The following is a 22380-nucleotide window of genomic DNA, read 5'->3' on the forward strand; positions in this document are numbered from 1 at the left end:
ACCTTCTTCAGCACCTGCTGTGCAGGAGCCAAACAAATTGAGCTTATCCATGGGAGCATCTAGGAGCTTTGATTTAACATGGTCTGGTAAGGACTGCTCTTTTAACCATGCATGTCTTCTGATCACTGTGCCAGTCATGGCTGATCTAAAGAGTAGTCCTCAGGTTGGGAGGCTGATGGAAATGATTCCTCAGCATCAGAATCCTCATAAGGGGGTAAAGAATATCCTAGGTCTGAGGATGAATCTGAGGAAATGGACACCTGGTCGGATGAGTCATAGTCTGCATCCTGTCTAGGCCTTTTATCAGGAGGGGGATGTGAACCCCTGATCGGAGTGATTAGGTCTTCGGCCATTTTGAGCATTTGTTTCTTAGGCATAGAGACCTGTCCTGGAGAATGCTGTTTCTTTGTTTTTAAAGGAGTCTTAGACTTAGCAGAGGGTTTAATGCTTAACTGAGTATGTCTGAAGACACCCTCTGAAACTGCGGGTTACTCAGCTACTCCGGATCCCTCTGTAGGGTTAGTCTCAGTAAGCTGAAAAACTTGTGCATCCGAAGGCCCAGCCGTCTCCACATGGGAGTCGGAGGCGGCCTGTGGTTCTGCAGAAGCGGTCGTCAGGGGCTGCAAAGGCACCTCGCTGAAAACCGGACAACCGGTGACTGGCCTAGAAGAGGCTTTGTCGTCAGGTTTTCTGCCTCAGATGCCTGTCCTTGTCTTTGCGCTTTTTATGTATACCGGTCATCGGAATTTCCGACGGCATGGTGTAATTGAATTTTCTGCCGAAATAATGTCGGGCAAAATCAAACCGACGTTTAATAGTGCGCTTGTTAAACCTAGCACAAAACGGACAACCAGTGACATCGTGGTCTGGGCCTAGGCATGGGATATAATAGGAATGGAAATCCTTATGAGGTATTTGCTTCCCACAAGAAATACAATTATTAACTTTTACTGACATTGGTCTGAGGCAAGAAAAAGTTTCCCCAACGGGGTACTTAGCTTTGTAGAAGACTTCGGTTCTGGATTCGGAATTGAAATCTCAGGAGTCGGCCGACTGGCACTTGCGAACTGCTTTTGCTTCAGGCACCGCGCGGCAAGAAAGACTGGAGAAAATGGCGTTGGTTGCATCTTTTATACCCCTGCCGCACTGATGTCAGGGAGGAGGCAACAGCAACTGATGTCGGACCAAGACTTTGGAACTCAGGCCGACTGGGGAACCGCCTGACGGCAAGATAACCCAAGTGTAATGACTGCAGCAGTGTAACACGATGAACATCTGCAAACTTCTGCTGGGGACTGCCCCAGCTTCTCTCCTGGATATGGGTAGTCCTTGCTAGAAAAACCTTGGCCATAAATGATTTTGCTCATCTAGTATCATTCTGAAATTTAATGGCTAGGCTTGTAAAGACCCTTGGGTCAATAATCTAGTAACATTCTATGAAACTATAACCTATGAAACTGGCACGCCAACTATCACCGGGAGCACTGCTTAGTACTCTCTCTAGCCCTCTGCTGTAATAACAATCTGAACAGGTTTTACCACATGAAAAAAAGTTCTGAAAGTCAGTCAGAAGCAAAGCCACAAGAAAAGATGCCTGTGGCAAGCGCAGTGTTTTACATTCATGGAATATTGAGTCTTTCCTCCATAACATTATAGTTTGCTCACATGAAGAAAGTTCAAGGAGAAACCTTCTGTATGACTAGTCATATCAGCTCCCTGCAATGGAAACATCACGCTCAAGATATGCTACCAACGTTAATTACTTCTTTCTTTAATATGTATAACATATGGTGTTAACCCACTCTTTAAAGAGGAGTTCATGGAAAAGGGAGAAACCTAGAGAACCAATTTTGGAACAGATTACCATGAGAATGTAGACCTAGTTGTGAAACTCTTAATGGAAATGAGTAATGGAAGGGCAGGGGGCGCTATAAAAACTGAAGACTGAACAGGAGCTGCACTTGGACTTCTAATACCATATCCCCAGCATGTATGTTCCTTAGACTGATAACCTTTCAAATTTCCTTAGGATATTCTGATTGGTACTACTGAATTACAGGCTCAGACAGAAGTTAGAAATAGGTTCATAGGTTGGTACTAGGCTATCGGCCCTAGGGCCTATACAAGCCTAGCCATAACAATTCCCTGGATATTTCTTACCACAATATTTACTTCCTTGGACCCCTATCTAGCAGGGCAACTGATGTGATCCCCAGGGTGAATTTCCTATCTCCCATCCAATCATCAAGGTTCCTTTTGAAAAGGGCCAAGGAGGCGCTCTGCTTGACATGTATGGGGAGTCTCTGGGTCAGGAACCTATCCCTCCAGCATGTTTTGTTCATTGTGATGACAAGGTTTAGATCCCTGGGGCATGTGGCTCTGAGGGATTGGGATTTCTTTAAGTGGAGCATGTCCAACAGCTCAGAGTTTGACATGGCCTTGTATGTTAAGCAGAGATCGCCTCTGAGTAGACGATATACCACAGAGTATAGCTGGAGGTTTTTTAGATGGTCAGCATAGGGCATCTGCTTTAGGCCTGTGATTCTTTTAGTGAGGTATTTCTGTGGCCTTTCCAGCTGTTGCAGACATCTTGTTTGGTACATACCAAACGAGGCGTTGTACTCTATAATAGGTCTAATGAGGGATGAGTACAGTGGGACAATAACCTCCTTTTTTCTGGATGAAAAGCCCTTAGTGATGAGGTGTGCCACATAGAAGGATTTCCTGACTGTTGTGGCGATGTGGTTATCGAAGGTGAGATCACTGCCCACCTGTGTCCCTAAGTCTCTGATCACTCTCTCGGTGTTTAGTGTACTGCCACCTATGTGGCAATTCATGGGTACATGTTTTTTTTCCAAAGGAGATAACTATACATTTCTTGGCATTAAGCTTGAGCCCATGGCTCTGGCACCAAGCATTTGTTTCTGTAAGGCCCTTTTGCAGAATATCCACATCATTTGGGGATTCAATAATGGCTCCCAGTTTACAGTCATCTGCGAACTTTGTTAGCCAGAGTCCCTTAGTGTTGGCCTGTACTTCAGAGAAGTAGATGCCAAACAAGAGTGGTCCCAGAACTGATCCCTGAGGTACTCCACTTGTCACTTGTCTGGAGCTGGATTTAGAGTCGGCTACTTTTACAGTCTGGGTTCTGCCAGTAAGCCAGTTGGCAACCCATCGAATGACATAGGGATTTATGCCCAGCTTAGTAAGTTTATCTATGATTCAGATGGGGATGGTGTTGAAGGCCTTGGCGAGGTCCAGATAGGCTGTGTGGATCGCCTTACCCTCGTCCACAACTCTGGAGACTGATTCGAAGAAGTAAATCAGGTTCAGGAGACAAGATCGTCCCTTCACAAACTCAAACTGGGTGGGGTCCAGTGTTTGAAGGTTGCCAATTTCTTTGTTTATAAGTTCCATGACAATGTGTTCCATGCCCTTGCAGATCAGGCTTGTCAGACTGATGGGACAGTAGTTCCCGAGATCCAAGGTGGACCTCCCCTTGCAGAGTGGGATAACTGTAGTTGTGTGCCACTCAGTGGGCACAAAGCCTGAGGTGAGACTATGATTAAACATGACTCTTAGGTGAGGTGACAGTTCATTTTGTAGTTCATGTAGTACACAGCCCAGGATGTCATCTGGTCCCATGGATGCTGTATTCTTAGCTTTGGAGAGTGCGGTTTCTACCTGTGTGGCCGTGATTACTGGAATTTGGAAATCTTTTGGTATTAAGATGGGCCCTTTAAGGGGTGAGAGGGAGGTGAAGTTGGCACTAAATCGATCTGCCAGGATATTGTCAATATCCTTGGGATCAGTGTATTTAATGCCATTCTGTTGTAGCTCAGAGCATATCTGAGCATTGTCATTTAGATTCTTGACATAACTATAGAATGCCTTGTGGTTGTCTTTGGAATCTTTGGCAATTTTATTTTCATAACTAGCTTTGGAGGATTTTATGAGGGATCTCAGCTTTTTACTGAGGCTGGTAAGGGAGTTTTTGCATCCTAGGATTTTCCCCTTTTCTGCAACAGTTTCTTTCTTCTGTTGTATAGTTTGTTTATGGCAGGGGACCACCAGATTGGCTTCCTATTTTTGGAGGAGAGCATCTTGGTTCTATTTGGGCTAGCATGATTCATGCACGAGTGGATGTGCTCATACAGTGCCTTAGTGTAGGAACACTACATAAACATGGTAAACTTTAAAGCAGTGCTGTTTAACAGCACCTATTCAGTCTGTTACAGCTCTTCCCTCAAGAGTAAGAACTTTGGGCTTAATGATGGGTACTTACATTATGAATCCAAAAAAAAAGTGGGATACATACTTACTGGTGCTGAATCCATAACACCAGCAAGAAATACAATGGATATGTGACCAAAATAAAGATGGTTAGAAGAGAAGGATTCATGAGAGCAAGTGAACATCACCATATGCCAGACTCCAAATTAGCAGCAGCAGAAAACTGTGAAATACTCTGGGAGTGTACACAAACTGATTCCGAGGTACCCTACAAGTTAATGTAGAATGTGCTACAAGATATGCTACAGGATGTGGTAAAAAATATTTCTCCCTGGAAAGCCAGGGGTCAGAGTTTGTTGAAATATAGGTAGGAATGAGAGCCATAGTAGCTGGATAGCAAGTCACCTATAAATATTTCAATCTGGTTTATGTCCTCTTCATGTAAAGATCCCACCTGTTCTGTGTGCATAACAGCAGCATGGACAATGTGAATGTGTTGCCCCTGATATTGCAAAATACTGCAATGGATCTCCAGCAGTCACCATTGACACCAATGGATAGATAATTCCTGAAAATAAGCTGTGAATTTAAGCAGTTACAGTCACTACACATGTAATAACCCTTATGAGCATTAAATTGGGGCATTATATGACATTCTGTTTAACCTTCCATCTGACATTGCCAGGGTCCCTTAATGTACACTACAGCTTGACTTTATTATAATGGATTTTGAACAGGAAGAGACAGTGTGAAAAATATGCCTTCCCTATCCCACATCAGATGGGACTTCTGCCTGTTAAAAATACTGTGGTGTCAAATATAGACACACCTATCCATCCAATATGGCATGGACCATCCCTTGGATTTCCTTATGAAAACATTATTTGCTCTAAGCCGTTTGTTGGCCATGTGATCTGTTTTTCAGGCAGCTGTGCTAATAATGGAGTGTTTCAGAAGGAATTATGTTCATATGTTCACAGGAAATTGAGCAGAAGTAGCACACATGTAGTTGGTTGGAGGTTGCCATAATGGTTAAGGTGTTTACCTTACAGACACAAGGTGCAGGGTTTGAATCTCACATGGGGTAACTGGTGAGGCTGCAAATGGTCCACAAGGGCAATTAACCTAGTATTAATCTATGAACAAGGTGGTCAAAACAACCTGACTCCTCCATTGTACCTTCAGAATATTAAACTTCTTATCAACTGCTGGAATAAAGACACCTAAAGATGCAAAATAGCATCTAGTCTTGGCATCATAGTCTGAGATCAGTGTTGGTCAGAAAAGGTGTGTTCCCAATGACAGTTCAGCAGAAAACAGAAGTAAATAATAAAGTCAAGATGATACTGAACAGAGAAGCACCAAAGTCTCCACTGAGGGAAAAAAATGTGCATAAGGCACTGAGGGTGTTGACTATCATTAGTAATTGTGCCTCGTACACCACAGAAAGATATCTAAAAGCTCCTGCCCAACACAGGCTAATACAGATGACAGTGCTGACTGCCTGACTTACTGCAGTATCTAGCTGATGCCGAGGACATCTCTATAACCTGCTGTGCACATCTGGGAATAAAGCTTCTGCTTGGCTATGTTTATTATATAATCAGATAGTACCCCTAACAGCACTGAAACAAGTGAATCTAAAGTGACACGACACACAGGACACAGCTGTGGGCTGCAGAGGTTAGGGGGCTATATATATTCTCCATGTGATAACTTTTGTACCTGTGACACAATGGGCATTGCTGCTCAGAAGTGGATCAAGGGCACCTTACATCCATGTCACTATTATGTTTCTCATGACAGTGTAATAAAAAATACTGATTGTTTTCAGTCAATTTATAATTCTGAAACACAGCTACGCACAACTCGGGTAAATCAAGTGCAACAAGCAGCCAAAAAGGTATAAATAGTCCACAAAAGCATTGCACTAGAAATGCCACAGGCAGGTAAAATCTGTTGCAGTTTATTCCACAAGTATACAAGGATAAGCACTTTCACAGAAAATAGAAACTCTGCTTCATCAGATCCACCAAGTTCACAGCAGCAGCAGCTTAAATACCACATACCCCTCCAATCATGAGCCAAGTTGACTCGCAACCAACTATGTGCCATCCCTATTTGGGATGACAGTAAAGAGAGAATTCACGTCCATGGTAACCATTAAACATTGTTGTGTTATAGTACCTTCATGCACATGTTCATATAGGTTCCCAAGAAACTGTTTGGAATCTCTCACCACTACTGTGGAACCATCTAGCACTTGTCTCAATACTTTCTCAACAAAGATAGAAAAAAGGGCTCCGTCTCCCACCCACCACCCGATACTATTGGTCTAAAAGGGGGGTGTACGGAGTTCTTATGTATCTTAGGTAGCCTGTGAAAAGTAGGCACACAGGGATGTTCAATAGTCAAATAGCTAAATCTGTTGAAATAGATTCACCCATAAGACAATCTTGTATAACACGATGTACTTGAGAAACCATGCACTCGATCTCCCTTGATGTGATTTTAACATATACAGTAACATCACTCAACATAGTAGAAACAGAATTAAAATAAAAGTCGCTATCCATGACTACAATAGCACCCCCTTTATCTGGGGGGCGAATAACAATACCATCATTTATACGTAGTCTATCCAGAGCTTTAGGCTCATCCTGGGACAAATTATTAAAAATATGACATCCACCATGTCCATCAGAGATTCATTGTAAATTATCTTTGCATAGTCTCATAAAAGCTTCCACCAAAGGGTGATTTGGTGGTACAAATGTATTTGGTTTTCTAAGAACAAAGTCAGTCCAATTATTACCATTATCATCATTATAAATCAATTACAATACCAAATTTCTCCCAAAAACCCTTAAGTCAACAACAGTACCTGCCACATCAGCTTTACCGGCAGGTATGAGTGATAATCACCTGCTCAATACAGAGTTCTCAGGGTCTGATAACAGTCTATGTGAGCTATTGTATCAAGGCCTCTGAACAGTTTGCCACATCTATTTTATGGTTTTGTTGCCACCTGCATGTATGGGTTGTTTGTGTTTTCTTCTTCCTTGGTTCTGTTGGCCAAACAAATGACTGGTCCCATGCTGAAATGGAAGTGATAGCGAAGCAAAAAATGGTTTGAGGGGGGCAAGACTGTTCTCAATATTCTGAATGCCTCCATGATTTGTTTTGCATCTGACAACTGGTTCCTTAGTTGTTTCAGTACCATCCCTCCTCAGGGTCTTATAAACAGAGCCATTAGAAGACCCAACCTCAGACTCAGCCTTTTCATTAGTAATAACAACAGGACTAACTATACCATTACTGTCACTGGTGGATGCTCACACAGAAGTTCTCTGTGTATTATTAACATTAGCCTCACTTGGCCTACTAGAGTTCCTGGGCCAAGAAAACACATTGCCCTGGTTAAAATCGTTAGTATCATGATCTAGAGTCTTCTTCTTTTGCAAAAGAAGTCTCTTTTCATATAATACTACACTGTCAATCAATTCACTCAACATTACATTAGCCAGTTCAGTGTCGGCTAAGTTACATAGCTCATCTTGGTGTGTATTAATTTTATCCAGTAGCTCATACTCCATTGGTTTAAAAAAGTCTATTAGCCATCTCGCTAACAGTTCGGGATAAACATCCCCGTATGTGGGCATTTTTAGAATCCTAAGTCCCCTCAGCACCACTCTCAGCTGCAGGCATGCCTTCAAATGAAAACGCTCTAATTGAAGGCGTTTAGGTGTACAGGTCGTTCTCCAGGGCACGTATTTTAAAATGAACAGCCCTCTCTATCTCCGCTCCATCTCCAGCTGGTTTCCTGGTGTCAATAAAGGCAGAACTGAGTAAAGGATTCTCTTCACCAAATAAAAACCTATTCAACCGACTACTGACCAGGCTCAAGACTCCATTCTCCGTAGTAATATCTATGTTTGAACTCTCTGCTATGTTGAGTGTAGTATCAAAACACAATGCAGAAACACAGATATGCACAACTCAGGTAAATCAAGTGCCAAAAAGCATATAAACAGTCCAAAAAAGTGTTGCACTAGAAATGACACAGGCAGGTAAAATCTGTTGCAGTTTACTCCACAAGTCAACAAGGATAACATCAAATACATGTCAAATGCCCTAGCAAAACATGTAATGGAGAAGGGAGCTGAGCATAAGTTCAAGTTTAGAGTCACTGACAGGGTTTTTGAAACTCTGAGAATGGGTGACATTAGGAATCATACAGAGACTGTGGAACCTGAGTGGATTGTTAGGATTCAATCACATAAAGGGTAGGGACTAAATGAGAATGTCCCTCTTAAACCTGTTCAGAAAGCACGTAGGTTGTTTAGGTGAATATTTTAAATTCTTCTGCTATAAATTAATGTTTTTATAATATGTTCTGATTGTATGTATTTGTACCTTTAAATGAAAAGGGGTGTGTGAGTCGACTTGGTTCATGATTGGTGGGGTATGTAGTACTTAAGCTGCTTCTGCAGTGAACATGGTGGATCTGATGAAGCAGAGTTTCTATTTTCTGTGAACGGGCTTATCCTTGTCTACTTGTGGAATAAGCTGCAACAGATTTTACATGCCTGTGTCATTTTTAGTGCAACGCTTTTGTGGACAATTTATAATTCTTCTTAATTTTATTCACATTCCTGAACTTTTTTCAGTGACTTTATATAGTTGCGCACATAGCTCTGGATCCTACAAATTAATGGTCAATGCTCATGTCCTGCAGTTTACATCAACATAATTATTCACCATTCTGGGTCATCACACTTCTGGTCACTCATTGTATTTTACCAACACATAACCATCTCATACTTAACATTCCTCAAAGCTTCAAATGGTTCTCTGACATATCATAGTGACTTTTAAACCAACCAAACAAAACAGTATAAAACCACAAATGGACTTCAAAAGTTAAAGCAGTCTAAAGTGTGTAACATTCTGGTGTTCATCAACACAGAGAATAAAAAAATAATGAGGGCTGCACTCTTCATAGTCCATGCTGCTTAAGAATCCCCTGTGCAGGATATTGTGCTTCAAACTGCAATGCTGAAGGAAAACATAACTGCTACTATCAGTGATGTCTGTAGAAGGTAGTCCTGAATAAAAGGATTTCTAGAAGAAATATTCTGATATGCAGACTACTCTGCAATCTCGAAATATATATATATATATATATATATATATATATATGTAAATATATATATATATATATATATATATATATATACACACATTTTGTGTGTGTGTGTATATATATATATATATATATATATATATATATATATATACATATACATATATATATATATATATATATATATATATATATATATATACTAAATTACATAAAGATATAGATTACATATATATCTATATATATATATATATATATATTTATATATATACATACAGAAAGATAGATATTGCTTTAGGTAGATATAGATATACAGAGATTGTTAGAGAAACACTGAGACACTCCCTTCACGCACACACAAATTACAGGTAAACAAGCTATACAACAAAAATGATAAATAAATCACGTTTTTGGGTTCACTGGAGATTACTAGGCTAACGGCTCAACAGCCCTTACAAGTTTAACCAGTTTTACTCAGATTTTACTCAATCTTCCACCCTACAGGAAAGATAACAAGGGTCAGCAAGCAGGGTTTTGACAATTTTTACAGACTGCTTCTGTCCATAACAGACATTGGTGCCACCCCAGGAGTGAATACAGCATTAACCCATGGCTAGGTGTGGGTAATGCTGGATTTACCCATGGTGGGCATGTTTTGTTCATGTGGCGGATGCCATCCAATGGTCCAGATTGCACTTAAACATGGGTAAGGAAGGGCTCTGGTTCATGTGAATAGGAATCCTATTCAGAGGAGGGCAATCTCTGGGAAACATATCTGTCTCACCAACATTATCTATTCATGGCAGAAAGCAGGTTTAGATCTTTGGAGTAGGTTAGCCTTGTGCAGTTAGTTTTGTGAATATGCAACATTTCCATCAGGGCTGGGTCAGAAATTGACTTGCTGACTTGTAGGTCAAACACTGATCACCCCTCAATAATCAGTAGGAAACTGAATACAGTGATAAGGCTTTTAATCAGTCCAGATATGACTTTTTTTTTTTAGTGAGAAACCTCCGAGTACATTTCAACTGTTGCAGCTGCCTAGAGAGGTACATCCCAAAGGGTGCATTGTACTCGATTAATGGTCTGATGAGGGCCAAGTACAGTGGTACTATGACATCCATAGATCTGGATACCATGCCCTTATTTATAAGCCGAGAGACATAGAAGGGTTTCCTCACCACCGTGGGCACATGGTGGTCAAAGTTCAGACTACTGTCTATCTGAGCATCCAGACCTCTCACAACTGGGTCCACTCTTAGGGAAGTGCTATCAGTGTTGTAATTTACAGGGGTATTTCCTTGTTCATCCTTGCTCAACGAAGTATCTGGCATATAATGCATTGTGTGTTAAAAAAAATTCTGAAACAGGAAACAGTGAATTACATACCAAGATGGCTTGATGAAGTGTGGTTCCATACAATTTTTTATACTCATCTTTGATATTACTTAAGTCTATTTCGCAGCGAGAAACCAAAATTCGAATCAAATCTTTATGCCGTGTACCAGATCCCTGTTAAAGATAAACAATATTTAGTGCAGGCAATTATTTTTCAGTAGTTCCAAATTCTTGTCTTACAAACTGTGTATGACTAAGCTGTGATCACATGCACAGTGTACTGACAGACAGACATTAGGCAAACGTATTCACTGCATGTGAATCAGAATCAAAGCTGTTACACTTCTTGAGATGTCTGGACTCCACTGGCAGAGACATCAAACATAAAAAAATGAGTTATACATTATATAACAGAAACCAAACTACCAAGTTCTGAACAGTTATATGGTTTGCCTTCTTCATGACAAGGGTCACTGATGCAATTATAAATCTCCAACAGCTGGGCAACAGGGTCTAGAAGCTACAATTAAAAAACTTCAGAAATCTTTTGAAAATGTTTTCCTTAACATGAATTCAAACAATTTTAGTGAAAAAAAGCTTACATGATCTTAATATAATCCACTTTGGCTTTAACATTTAGGTTACAGTTTTGAATTTCTTAAGAGGAAGCATTCCTATCAGACCTATTATACTCAGTTGTTTTTGCTTTTCTCACTCCTTTAGTAATGTGACTTTACAACTGACAACAGTGCCCTTGTTATTGACTGCAAGGGACGGGTGTGGGCCCTTTCCTTGTTCATCCTTGCTTAACAAAGTACCTATCATATAATACACTGTGTTTTTCTTTCTTTCTTTGCTTGTTGAGAAGGTAACCAGCCTTCTCAGATCATCTTTGGCTCTGACCCAGGTGGCAAGGCTAAATGCAGTACATGCAAAGTTAAAGGCAGCATACACGCGTGTATATAAATATTACATGATGTGTGCCTGTAAATACACAGACATACAAAGTCACTATATACATCTATCTAAGTACGTCTCTACAAGCGTTACATTCACAATATATTTTTTCTTTGGCTGGGCACTCAGAACTAATTAAATGATTTTATTTCGAACATCAAATAGAGCATTTGGTTTCTTGACTTTACCATCTGTGGTACAGGTAAAACAGTTCATTTCTTGGACATTACCCTTTCTTGTGATAATGTCCATAACACTTTCAACTCCACTATTTATCATAAAGACAGTTTTAGAAGTAATTATCTGGAGTACAACAGTCAACATCCCCTGTTTATGAAGAGAAAGTAGGGAAGGGTCAATTTGTACATTTAAGTAGACTTGTCAGTGAATTTTTTTAAAGAATGCGACTTTCTCAGAAGTCTCTTTATAGAGAAAAACTACCCCATTGAACTCATTGACTATTGCCTTTATGATGTTTATTCTAATAAACATTCTTGGTACGAATCGATTTTGAAATATGGTTTATTACTAACAAAGGTTCCGGTAGTAATGACTGTTCCAGTTTTCCGCTACCTATCTCATTAGATTCACAAAGCATCAGGCACTGCATTGCTAAAAATGGGAGCACCATTACTGTTAATCAAGAATTAGCAGAAGCTCTAGGGCCAGCCCCATCCTTCTGCTATAAAAAACTCCATCCTTGAAGTTGTTTCTGGAAAATGGTAAGAATTATCAGAAGAAACAACCCTCTGGTCCCACAGGAAAGAACAGTTGCGGTTGCTGTATTTGCTGTCAGCATATTCTGATTGGAGATAATAAAGTTAACAGCACAAAACTTTTCTCTCCATTTCAAAGATTCGTTTCACTGCACCACCAAGAATACTGTGTATATCTTGATTGGTTCCCATTGTGGCTCTTTCTACATTGGAAAGACTATATGCAGACTGAGTAACAGAATAAAAGAGCATATCAGAGCAATTACACTCACAGATAGTAAAAATCCTTTAGTTAAACATAGTCTAGTGTGCTCCTAGTTTTCTAAGTTTAAGTTTGCAGTTTTGGATAAAGTGGTTGTCCCCTTCGGTGATGTCAACCCTCTCCTGGAGGTCAGGGAATTATAACAGCAAGTGAGAATTCAAGCTGACACACCTCCAGGGCTCAATGGAAGTTTAAATATACAATATTTATGAAGATTGTTAAGATAATTGATGACGCTCACCTAGTGGGCAGGGTTCTATGTATATTTTTTGAATTTATGACTGTTACTGTACATGTACACATTCACATGTTGGTTACACTGTCCAGGGTGTACACCTAAAATGAAGTTTCTGACGAAGTTTGTGTTTTAAAATAGTAAACGAACAAAAGGGCTTAATTATTGGTCTACAGTTTGATTTCTTCTAATCAAGGTTTTTATTTTATGTAGTCACTATGTTTACCTTGTTTGATAGTTTCTTCTAGTGTGTCTGCACACACACACACACACACACACACACATATATATATATATATATATATATGTGTATATATGTAGATTTACCTCAAATTCTCCACATGCCACATAACTGAATCCCATTTCATCAACTCCACTTTATTGAATCTTCACTTCTTTGAATGCCCAGAAGAAAGTACAGTTGTGTACACTTACCATAAATGTAGGTGTTCGAGTGTATTCACTGTTGCTGTCATCACATTTGGGTTATCCCTGCCAGGGTAGCCCTCGGCCGGCCCGATTACCAGAGGCTTAGTATTTCTGCGTTGGTTGCTGTCACTTCAGACTGACATTAGGCAGCTGACGCCATTACATTAGGTTTTTTTTGCCCTAACCTGCCAGGAGCCCCCAAGTAGGAGCCAGGTTCTGGTGGAGGAACCCCACCAGTAGAAAGTAAATACCAATATGTCCCTTGTAAGGAAAGGAAAGAAAAAGGGGGATGGAGGGAGGGTAACCAGGACTGCAACAGTGAATTCACTCGAACATCTACATTTATGGTAAGTGTATACTACTGTACTATGTTCTACGTGTTTCACTGTTGCAGTAATCACATTTGGGTTGATTCCCAAAGCTGAGCAAATGGATGGAGGTAGTCAAGGAAAAGTACAGTTGTGTACACTTACCATAAATGTAGATGTTCCAGTGTATTCACTGTTGCAGTCATCACATTCGAGTTATCTGCTTGCAGTAGCCCTCAGTCGGCCTGATTAACAAAGTCTTGGATCCTGCATCAGCCATTACATCAGTTTTTCTTGCCCCAGATGTCAGGTGCCCCCCTAATGGGAAGCAATAATATATATAAATATATATATATATATATATATATTTATACATATATACACACAAGGTTATACTGCCAACAAAAAAGCAAACACATCAAAAAGCTTTTAAGCATAGTAAAGGAGAGTAGATGTACAGACAAAATAAGTCAGGGGGCTGGAGGGAGGGTAACCAGGACTGCAACAGTGAATGCACTCGAACATCTACATTTAAGGGAAGTGTACACAACTGTACTATGTTCTTCGTGTTTCACTGTTGCAGCCATCACATTTGGGTATACTCCCAAAGCTAAGGATGGGAGGAGGAATTTAGATAGCATTAGGAGCAGCTATAAGGCCATACAAGACTGCAGTGGCAAAGCCAGCTCTGGATTTACAGAAAAATTGGCAAATGGTAATGCTTGGTAAAAGTATGCACAGAACTCCAGGTAGCAGCTTCTAGGATGTCCCTGGTAGGGACACCTCTGAGAAAGGCTGTAGAGGTAGATGCAGCCCTGGTTGAATGGGGTCTGATCCCCTGTGGTATAGGTTTTCCATGGTGCTTATAGCAGAAATGAATGCAATGGCCTATCCATTTAGAAATGGTTTGCTTTGAAATAACTTTCCCCTCTGCCCCAATGCCACCAGCAGTTGTTCAGACTTCCTTTGAGGTTTAGTCCTGTCCAAGTAAAATCTAAGTTGTCTGTGCACATCTAAGGAGTACAGTATCCATTCCCCTTTGTTCTGTGGATTAGGAAAGAAGGTTGACAAATGAATGGACTGATTAAGAGCCACACTGGATACCACCTTGGGCATGAAGGAGGGATTGGTTCTGAGGGACACCCTGTCCGCATAAAAGATGATGAAAGGCTCCACTGCCATAAGGGCCTGTAATTCAGATACCCTTCTTGCTGAAGTGATTGCTAAAAGGAAGGCTGTTTTCCAAGAAAGGAATTTTAAATCTGCACTAGCAGCTGGCTCGAAAGGTGAAACAGTGAGTTTTCTCCAATACAAAGTTAAGGCACCAGGCTGGAGATGGGGCTCTCCTGGGTGGTCTTAAATTTTTGGCCCCTCTGAGGAACTGCTTGAGCAGTGGATGAGAGAAGATGGGAGGTTCTGTGTTATAATGAGCTGAAATGGCTGAAGCGTGAATTTTGATGGAGGAAAAAGAAAGGCCCTTGTGAAGCATCTCAGTTAAGTATTGAAGAGTGAAGTTGGGCTCTGCTGTGCTCATCCCTTGAGATTAGTTTCAGGCACAGAATCTTTTCCATTTTTCAGCATAAGATTTTCTAGTACTAGGCCTCCTTGCCTCTAAAATGATATCCAACACTTGTTTACTGAGGGATGGTAATAGAGAGATTAGGTAATTACCCAGGCTGCCAGGTTCAGGGTTTGAAGCCGAGGGTGTAGAATCTGGTTCTCCTGCTGTGACAACAGGGTAGGGGTCTGAGGCAGGTGCCATGGAGCCAGCTGTGACACACTGCGCAAGAGGTACCAGTGTAGGCGTGGCCAGTCTGGTGCAATCAATATCGTCCTTGGTTTGTCCTGTTTGATCTTTAGTACTACTTTGGAGAGGAGAGGCAGAGGAGGAGAGGCATAAACTGATAGGTTTTTCCAGCTGAAGGACAGATCATCCACTTTCCAAGCTTGTTTGTGGGGAGTCCTTGTGCAAAATGTGTCCAATTGGAAGTTCTGGGGGGAGGCAAACAGGTCTATATCTCAGCCCCCCCAATTTGTTTGCCAACATGTTGAAAGTCTTTGGTTCCAGTTTCCACTCATGTGGGTCCATGAGATTTCTGCTTAGTTCGTCTGCCAGTGTATTTAGTTTTCCTGGCAGGAATTGAGCCTGTAGATGCACTTGGTAGCTCAAGGCTATGTCCACAGAGCCATGGCTAGTCTGCAGAGGCGGTAAGAATGGGTCCCCCCTGCCTGTTTATGTACCACATAACAGTGGTGTTATCCGTCTTTACCATTAATTGTCCTGGAAGAATGTGGTCCTTGAAGGCTGTCAGAGCATTCTGTACAGCTAACATTTCTTTTTGATTGATATGCAGGTGCATTTGACTTGGGTTCCATTTGCTCTGAATGCACTTCCCTGCCAGGTGAGCCCCCCATGCATAGTCTGATGCATCTGTTGTTAGGGTTTGGGCGGCAGGGGGTAGAGTGAATGATAGTCCCTTGTTTTGGTGGCAGGCTTCTGCCCACCAAAGGAACTCTAATCGTAGGCAAGGTATGATAGGAATCATTGCTCCTAGATCCTGAGAATGTTGATACCATAGGCATTTTAGATACCACTGTAGTTTCCTCATATGCAGTCTTGCATATGGAATTAGAAGAAAGCAGGAGGCCATGAAGACCAAGGCTTGCAGTATTTGCCTTTCAGATGGCAGGGTATTTGTGGCCATTAGTTTGAAGTAGGTTGTCAAATGAATTTGTTTCTCTGGCATGAGGAAAGCCATCTGGGAAGTTGTATTCAAGCTTGCTCCCAGGAATATAATTTGTTGACAGGGTACCAGGTGTGACTTCTTTTCGTTTATGGTGTACTCCAGAGAAGTTAGCACCTTTTGTACAAATGCCAGATGATTCAAAAGTATGTCTTGGCTTTCTGCCTGAATTAGACAATCGTCCAGGTATGGGTATACTTTAATATTTCTTTGCCTGCAAAAATGCAATGACTGGAGCTAGGCACTTTGTGACTACCTAGGCGCAGTAGATAAGTGTATGTAGCCTGCTTTGAAGCGTAGGTATCTTCTGCAAGATTCCCTGATTGGGAAGTGCAGGTAGGCTTCCTTTAAATCGAGTGTTGCCAACCAGGCATCTTTGCCTAGCATAGGAAGCAACTGGTGAAGAGTTAGCATCTTGAATTTTGGAATCACCAAAAAGGTGTTTAAGGTAGACAGGTGCAGGATAGGACACCATAAGTTGTCTTTTCTGGGTACCAGGAAAAGTCTTGAGTAGAAACATTGTCTCTTTTCTTCTTCTGGTACAGTTTGAATAGCCTTTATGCTTAAGAGAGAGAACTTGCTTTTGAGCCTCTGCCCACTGATTTGGGGGTAGATCTGGCCAACCGTTTGGGGTTGGCAACGTGCGGAAGTGAAATCTCTATCCTTGGGAAACTATATTTAAAACCCATTTGTCCTGGGTAATGAGTTCCCAGTTTTTTGCCTGCAGAGCAATATTTCACCCTAAAGGAGCAGTCAGTTGAGACGTGCTTTGAAGTTTTAAAGTTAAGTCATTGAGACAGTTTACCATAGGGTAATTCCCTGATTTGGAAGTGGGAGCCCCCCACTGTTTAGTCTTGTGAGTACACTGGGACTGAAGCCTGGGTGTTCTGCTGGGTCTGGGTTTGGACTGAGAAGGCCTGGAGGAGGCAGGAAAAGACCAATTCTTAGAGGACCAATGCCTACTAAATCTTGGAGATTGTACTACAAGGAAATCTCTAGCAGTCTGCATAGATTAGCTTTTTCCTCCATCTTTTTAAGAACTTCTTCTGCTTTGTTGCCAAACAGGCAGTCTTGATTTAAGAGAGCATCCAGTAATTTAGCTTTAACATGATCTGGCAAGGATTGCTCCTTAAGCCAAGCATGCCTTCTAAGTACAGACCCACTGACAGCAGCCCTGCAATATGCCTCTAGTGAATCAAAACCACATTGCAAAGTATGTTTTCCAACCTGTTCAGCAGAATGCATTAAATCCTGTAAATCCTTATTTTCAGCACAATCAGGAATTAACATCATTTTCTGTTTAAGCAATCCAATAATATTCTGCTGATACTTTAACATGTGAAACTGGCAGTTTAAGGCCCTAATGGCCAAGGTTGCAGAAGTGTATACCTTCTTACCCCATCTATCCAGCGCCCTGGAGTCTCTATCAGAGAGGGTAGGATTTTTGGAAGTAACAGCCTTAATGCCCTAGGGTCCCTGTGAAATGGTCTCAGGATCCGCAGTAGGATTTTTAAAATGGAACTTGTGAGAGTCAGGAACCCTGTAATATCCATCCTGTTTTCTGGGAGCAGGAAGTGAAGAGTCAGGGGCCAAGCTAGATTCCGAAAAGGCATCATCAACAATGTCTAGTACAGGAGGGATAGCTAAAGGCCTGTGCTGGGGCAGGAGTAAGAAATCTCTAAGCCTCTTTTTAGAATCAGAGTAATCCTGACTTTCCCAACAAAAATGCTCCCTAAGAGTATGCAAGGTTTCACCAAAAGAGAAATCCTTTGGGGGAAAGCAGAGGGAATAGAGCCCTCAGCATCAGAATCCTCATAGGTAGATAAGGGTAAATCCTGGTCATCAGAGGAAACAGAAATTTCAGAATCCTGGTCAGAAGTATCATAAGCAAACTCAGTCCTAGGTCTCTTAGAGGGGGAAGGTTGGCTTCCCCTGATTAAAGTAATAAGGTCTTCAGCCATTCTTATCATTTGTTTTTTAGGCATAGAGGCCTGACCATGCTGGCGTCGGTTTAATATGCAAGTCAGTAGGCCTGAATGCACCCTCAGAAGCCAGTGCCTGCACAGCGGCTCCGGACCCATCCAAGGTAAAGACATCCGCAGGTTCCACAGTTGAAGCATCTCGCGGCATACTGGACTCCGAATGGGTCTCAGTAGAGGCCTGCGAATCTGAAGTACTGGGTATCAGGGGCTGTGAAAGCACCTCACTGAGTACCGGTGAACTGGTGACTGGCTTAGGAGAAGTGTCATTGGCAGCTTTGGAGCTAAGTGGCCTGTCTCTGTCTTTATCTTTGCGTTTTTTCGGAATGTCAGTAGTCGGATGGCTTACTGAAGACATATCTAGATAACTGAATCGAGTACCAAAATATTTAGAAGTGTAAATATACCGACAACGGATAGTTTGTTGTTTAAATAAGGCACAAAACCAACAGCGAGGTACGTTGTGGTCAGGGCCTAGTCAAGGAATACAGTACGAATGGAAATCTTTATGAAGTATTTGCTTAACACAAGAAATATAATTATTTACTTTTAATGACATCGGTTTAGAGCAAGAAAAAGTTTCCCGAACGGGGTACTTAGCTTTAGTTGAAGACTTTGGTTCTGAAACTCGAAAACAAAAATTTCAGGAGTCAGCCGACCGGCACTTGCAAACTGCTTCTGCTTTGGGCATCGCACGGCAAGAAAGACTGATGTAATGACATTGGCTGCATGTTTTATACCCCTAACTACCTGATGTCATGGCAGAAGAGACAGCAACCAATGCAGGACCCAAGACTTTGTTAATCAGGCCGACTGAGGGCTACTGCAAGCAGATAACCCAAACGTGATGACTGCAACAGTGAAACACGAAGAACATGTAGGGGCTGGCTAGGATGCCCTGCAAGACTGCAGAGGCAAACCCTGCCCTGGATTTGGAGAAGAGAGGCAGGCGGTAATGTTTGGTAAAAGTGTTAACAGATGTCCAGGTGGCAGCCTCCAGGATGTCCCTGGTGTGGACTCCTCTGAGGAAAGCTGCAGAGGTGGAGACTGCTCTGGTGGAGTGAGTCCTGACCCCCTTGTGGGGAGGCATTTCATGTTGTTTGCAGCAGAAATGGATGCAGTGTGCTATCCGTTTGGAAATGGTTTGTTTGAAGATGGCTTTGCCTTCTGCCCCTGTAGAAAGCTAACCAGCAACTGATCAGATTTTATGAAGGATTTAGTCCTGTCTAGATAGAATCTGAGGAAAAAAGGTGGGCAAATGAATGGCTTGGTTGAGAGCTACACCGGACACCACCTTGAGCATGAAGGATGGATTAGTTCTGACAGACACCCTATCAGCATGGAAGATGCTGAAGGGTTCCAGAGCCATTGAGTGCTTGCAGCTCAGAGACTCTTCTGCCTGAAGAGATGGCCAGAAGGAAAGCTGTCTTCCAGGAGAGAAATTTTAGCTCTGCAGAGGAAACTGGTTTGAAGGGGGGTAGGGTGAGCTTTTCCAACACAAAGTTAAGGTCCCAAGCTGGGGTTAGTGCTCTGCTGGGTAGCCTCAAGTTGCTAGCCCCTTTCAGGACCTGTTTGATCAAGGGGTGTGAGAAAAGGGTCTGCTCAGTGGGGAAAAAAAGCAGAGATAGCAGAGGCATGAATTTTTATAGAGGAAAAAGAGAGGCCACTGTGTAGCAGGCCAGCTAAGTAATCCAGGATGAGAGGGAGGGAGGGCTGTGCTGTATTGGCTCCCTTAGCATGAATCCAGCTGCAGAACCTTTTCCATTTGTCATCATAAGACTTTCTAGTGTTAGGGCATCTGGCCTCATGTATAACATCTAGATCCTGTTTACTGAGGTTGGCAGATTGATTGGGGGTTAGGGAATAAGCCAAGCTGCCAAATTGAGTGTCTGCAACTGGGGATGCATGAATTCCCCTTTCCTCTGTGTCAGGAGGTTTGGAATCTGAGGAAGATGCCATGGTGGCAGTGGGGACAAGCTGCACAGCAAGGGTTACCAGTGCTGGTGAGGCCAGTCTGGAGCTATAAGAATTGTCCTTGGTTTTTCCTCCTTTATTTTGAGCAGCATCCTGGGGATAAGAGGTAGTGGAGGAAAGGCATAGACCAATAGATTGACCCAGGGGAAGGACAGGGCATCCACTTTCCAAGCCAAGCAGTGATGCTCTCTGGTGCAGAATTTGCTGAGCTGATGGATGGTGTGGGACGGAAAGAGGTCGACCTTCGGGGTGCCCCAATTCCGAGTTATTAGGGTGAAGGTTTTTCTGTTGAGTTGCCGCTTGTGTTGGTCAAGAAGATTTCTGTTTAATTGGTTTGCCCGAGAGTTGAGAGAACCTGGTAGGAATTGTGCTAACAGGTGGAGCTGCATGGCAGAGGCTGTGTGCCAAAGGGTCATGGCCAGCCTGCATAGAGGGTAGGCGTGAGTCCCACCCTGCTTGTTGATATACCACATCACAGTGGTGGTGTCTGTTTTGATCAGGATAGCCCCTGGGGAGAGAAGGGGCTTGAAAACTATCAAAGCGTGCTGGACAGCCATCATCTTTTTGGTTGACGAGCAGAGGTATTTGGTGCGGGCTCCATTGGCCCTGTATGCACCTACTGTCCAGGTGTGCACCCCAGGCATAGTCTGATGCATCTGTGGTGAGGGTCTGGGTGGTGGTAGTGGGGGGGGGGGTGTGTGTGTGAAAAAAGTAGTCCCTTGTTGTGGGAGCATGCTGTTGCCCACCAAAAAAATATTTTCTGAGGCAAGGAATAATAGGTATAAGAGTCTCCAGGTCTTGAAAGTGTTGACACCAAAGGCTTTTTAGGCACTATTGAAGTTTCCTCATATGCAGTCTGGCATATGCAATGAGTAGTATGCAAGATGCCATGAACTCCAGAGCTTGCAGGATCTTTCTTGCAGATAACTGGGGTCTGGTGGCTAGTTGAGAGAAGTAGGTTGTCAGGAAAATTTGCTTTTCTGATGTATGGAATGCCATTTGGGATGCTGTGTCCAGGCTTGCTCCCAGGAATATAATCCTTTGGGTGGGCACCTGTTTGGATTTCTTTTCATTGATGATTTACCCTAGGGAGGTTAGTGGGGACTTTACAAAGGCTAGGTGCTTGAGCAGCTTTTCCTGGCTGAATTAGGCAGTCATCTAAGTATGGGTAAATCTGGATATTCCTTTGTCTGCAAAAGGCAATGGCCGGAGCCAGACATTTTGTGAAAACGCTGGGAGCAGTAGAAAAGCCAAAGGGAAGCGCAAAAAACTGAAAGTGCTGAGATCCTGCCCTGAAACAGGGATATTTCCTGCAAGATTCCCTGAAGCCACGCATCCTTGGACAGCATGGGTAGCAGCTGCTGGAGGGTGAGCATTCTGAACTTTGGGATCACCAGGAAGGTGTTTAGAATGGATAGATCGGGGATGGGGTGCCAGGTGCCATCTTTTTTTGGGTACCAGAAAAAGTCTGGAGTAGAAACTTTGGCTTATCTGTTAGGAAAGTTCTCTACTGCCCTCATTGAGAGCAGGGAAAGGACATGCTTTTGAGCCTCTGCCCACTGGTTTGGAGGTAGATCTGGGAACCCTTTTGGGGTTGGAAGGGCGTGGAAAGGAAATCTGTATCCCTGGGACACTATGTTGAGAACCCAGCGGTTGGTAATGGTGACCCAGGTGCTTGCGTGAAAGGAGAGTTTTCCTCCTTGGGGTAAGTGAAGGTGGGCAGAGGGAGGGGTGGGGGAGGTGAGTCATTATGAGTTCTTACCATAAGGGGGTGGCTTAGAACTCCCTGGTTTTGAAGTGGAGGTAGTCCACTGCTTAGATCACTGCATTCCCTGTGGCTGCTTTCTGGGAGGTCTGGTTCCCCGGGGTCTGAGCTGGACTGGACTAGTGGGAGCAGGAAAGGACCAGTGCTTGGTGGGACAATGCCTGCTGAATGTGGGTAGCTGGACCTGTAAGAAATCCTTAACTGTCTGTATAGATTTTACTTTTTCTTCCATCTTTTTTAATACCTCTTCTGCCTTAGTGCCAAATAAGTAGTCTTTGTGCCAGGGGGCATCCA

General features: G+C 42.6%; 1 protein-coding gene across 1 annotated transcript in view; it reads right to left on the reverse strand.

The window, feature by feature from the left end:
* The window catches only part of LOC122793103 (annexin A1-like), a gene marked incomplete in the record, with an annotated part of 731647 nt that overhangs the window by 98702 nt on the left and 610565 nt on the right, over positions 1-22380 (reverse strand). The window contains 1 exon segment of the mRNA XM_044060835.1: positions 10769-10891. Coding sequence (XP_043916770.1) covers positions 10769-10891 — 123 coding nt within the window.

The sequence above is a fragment of the Protopterus annectens genome, chromosome 2.part0, assembly GCF_019279795.1.
Source record: "Protopterus annectens isolate FY-2018-M chromosome 2.part0, PAN1.0, whole genome shotgun sequence".
NCBI classification, from domain to species: Eukaryota; Metazoa; Chordata; order Ceratodontiformes; family Protopteridae; genus Protopterus; species Protopterus annectens.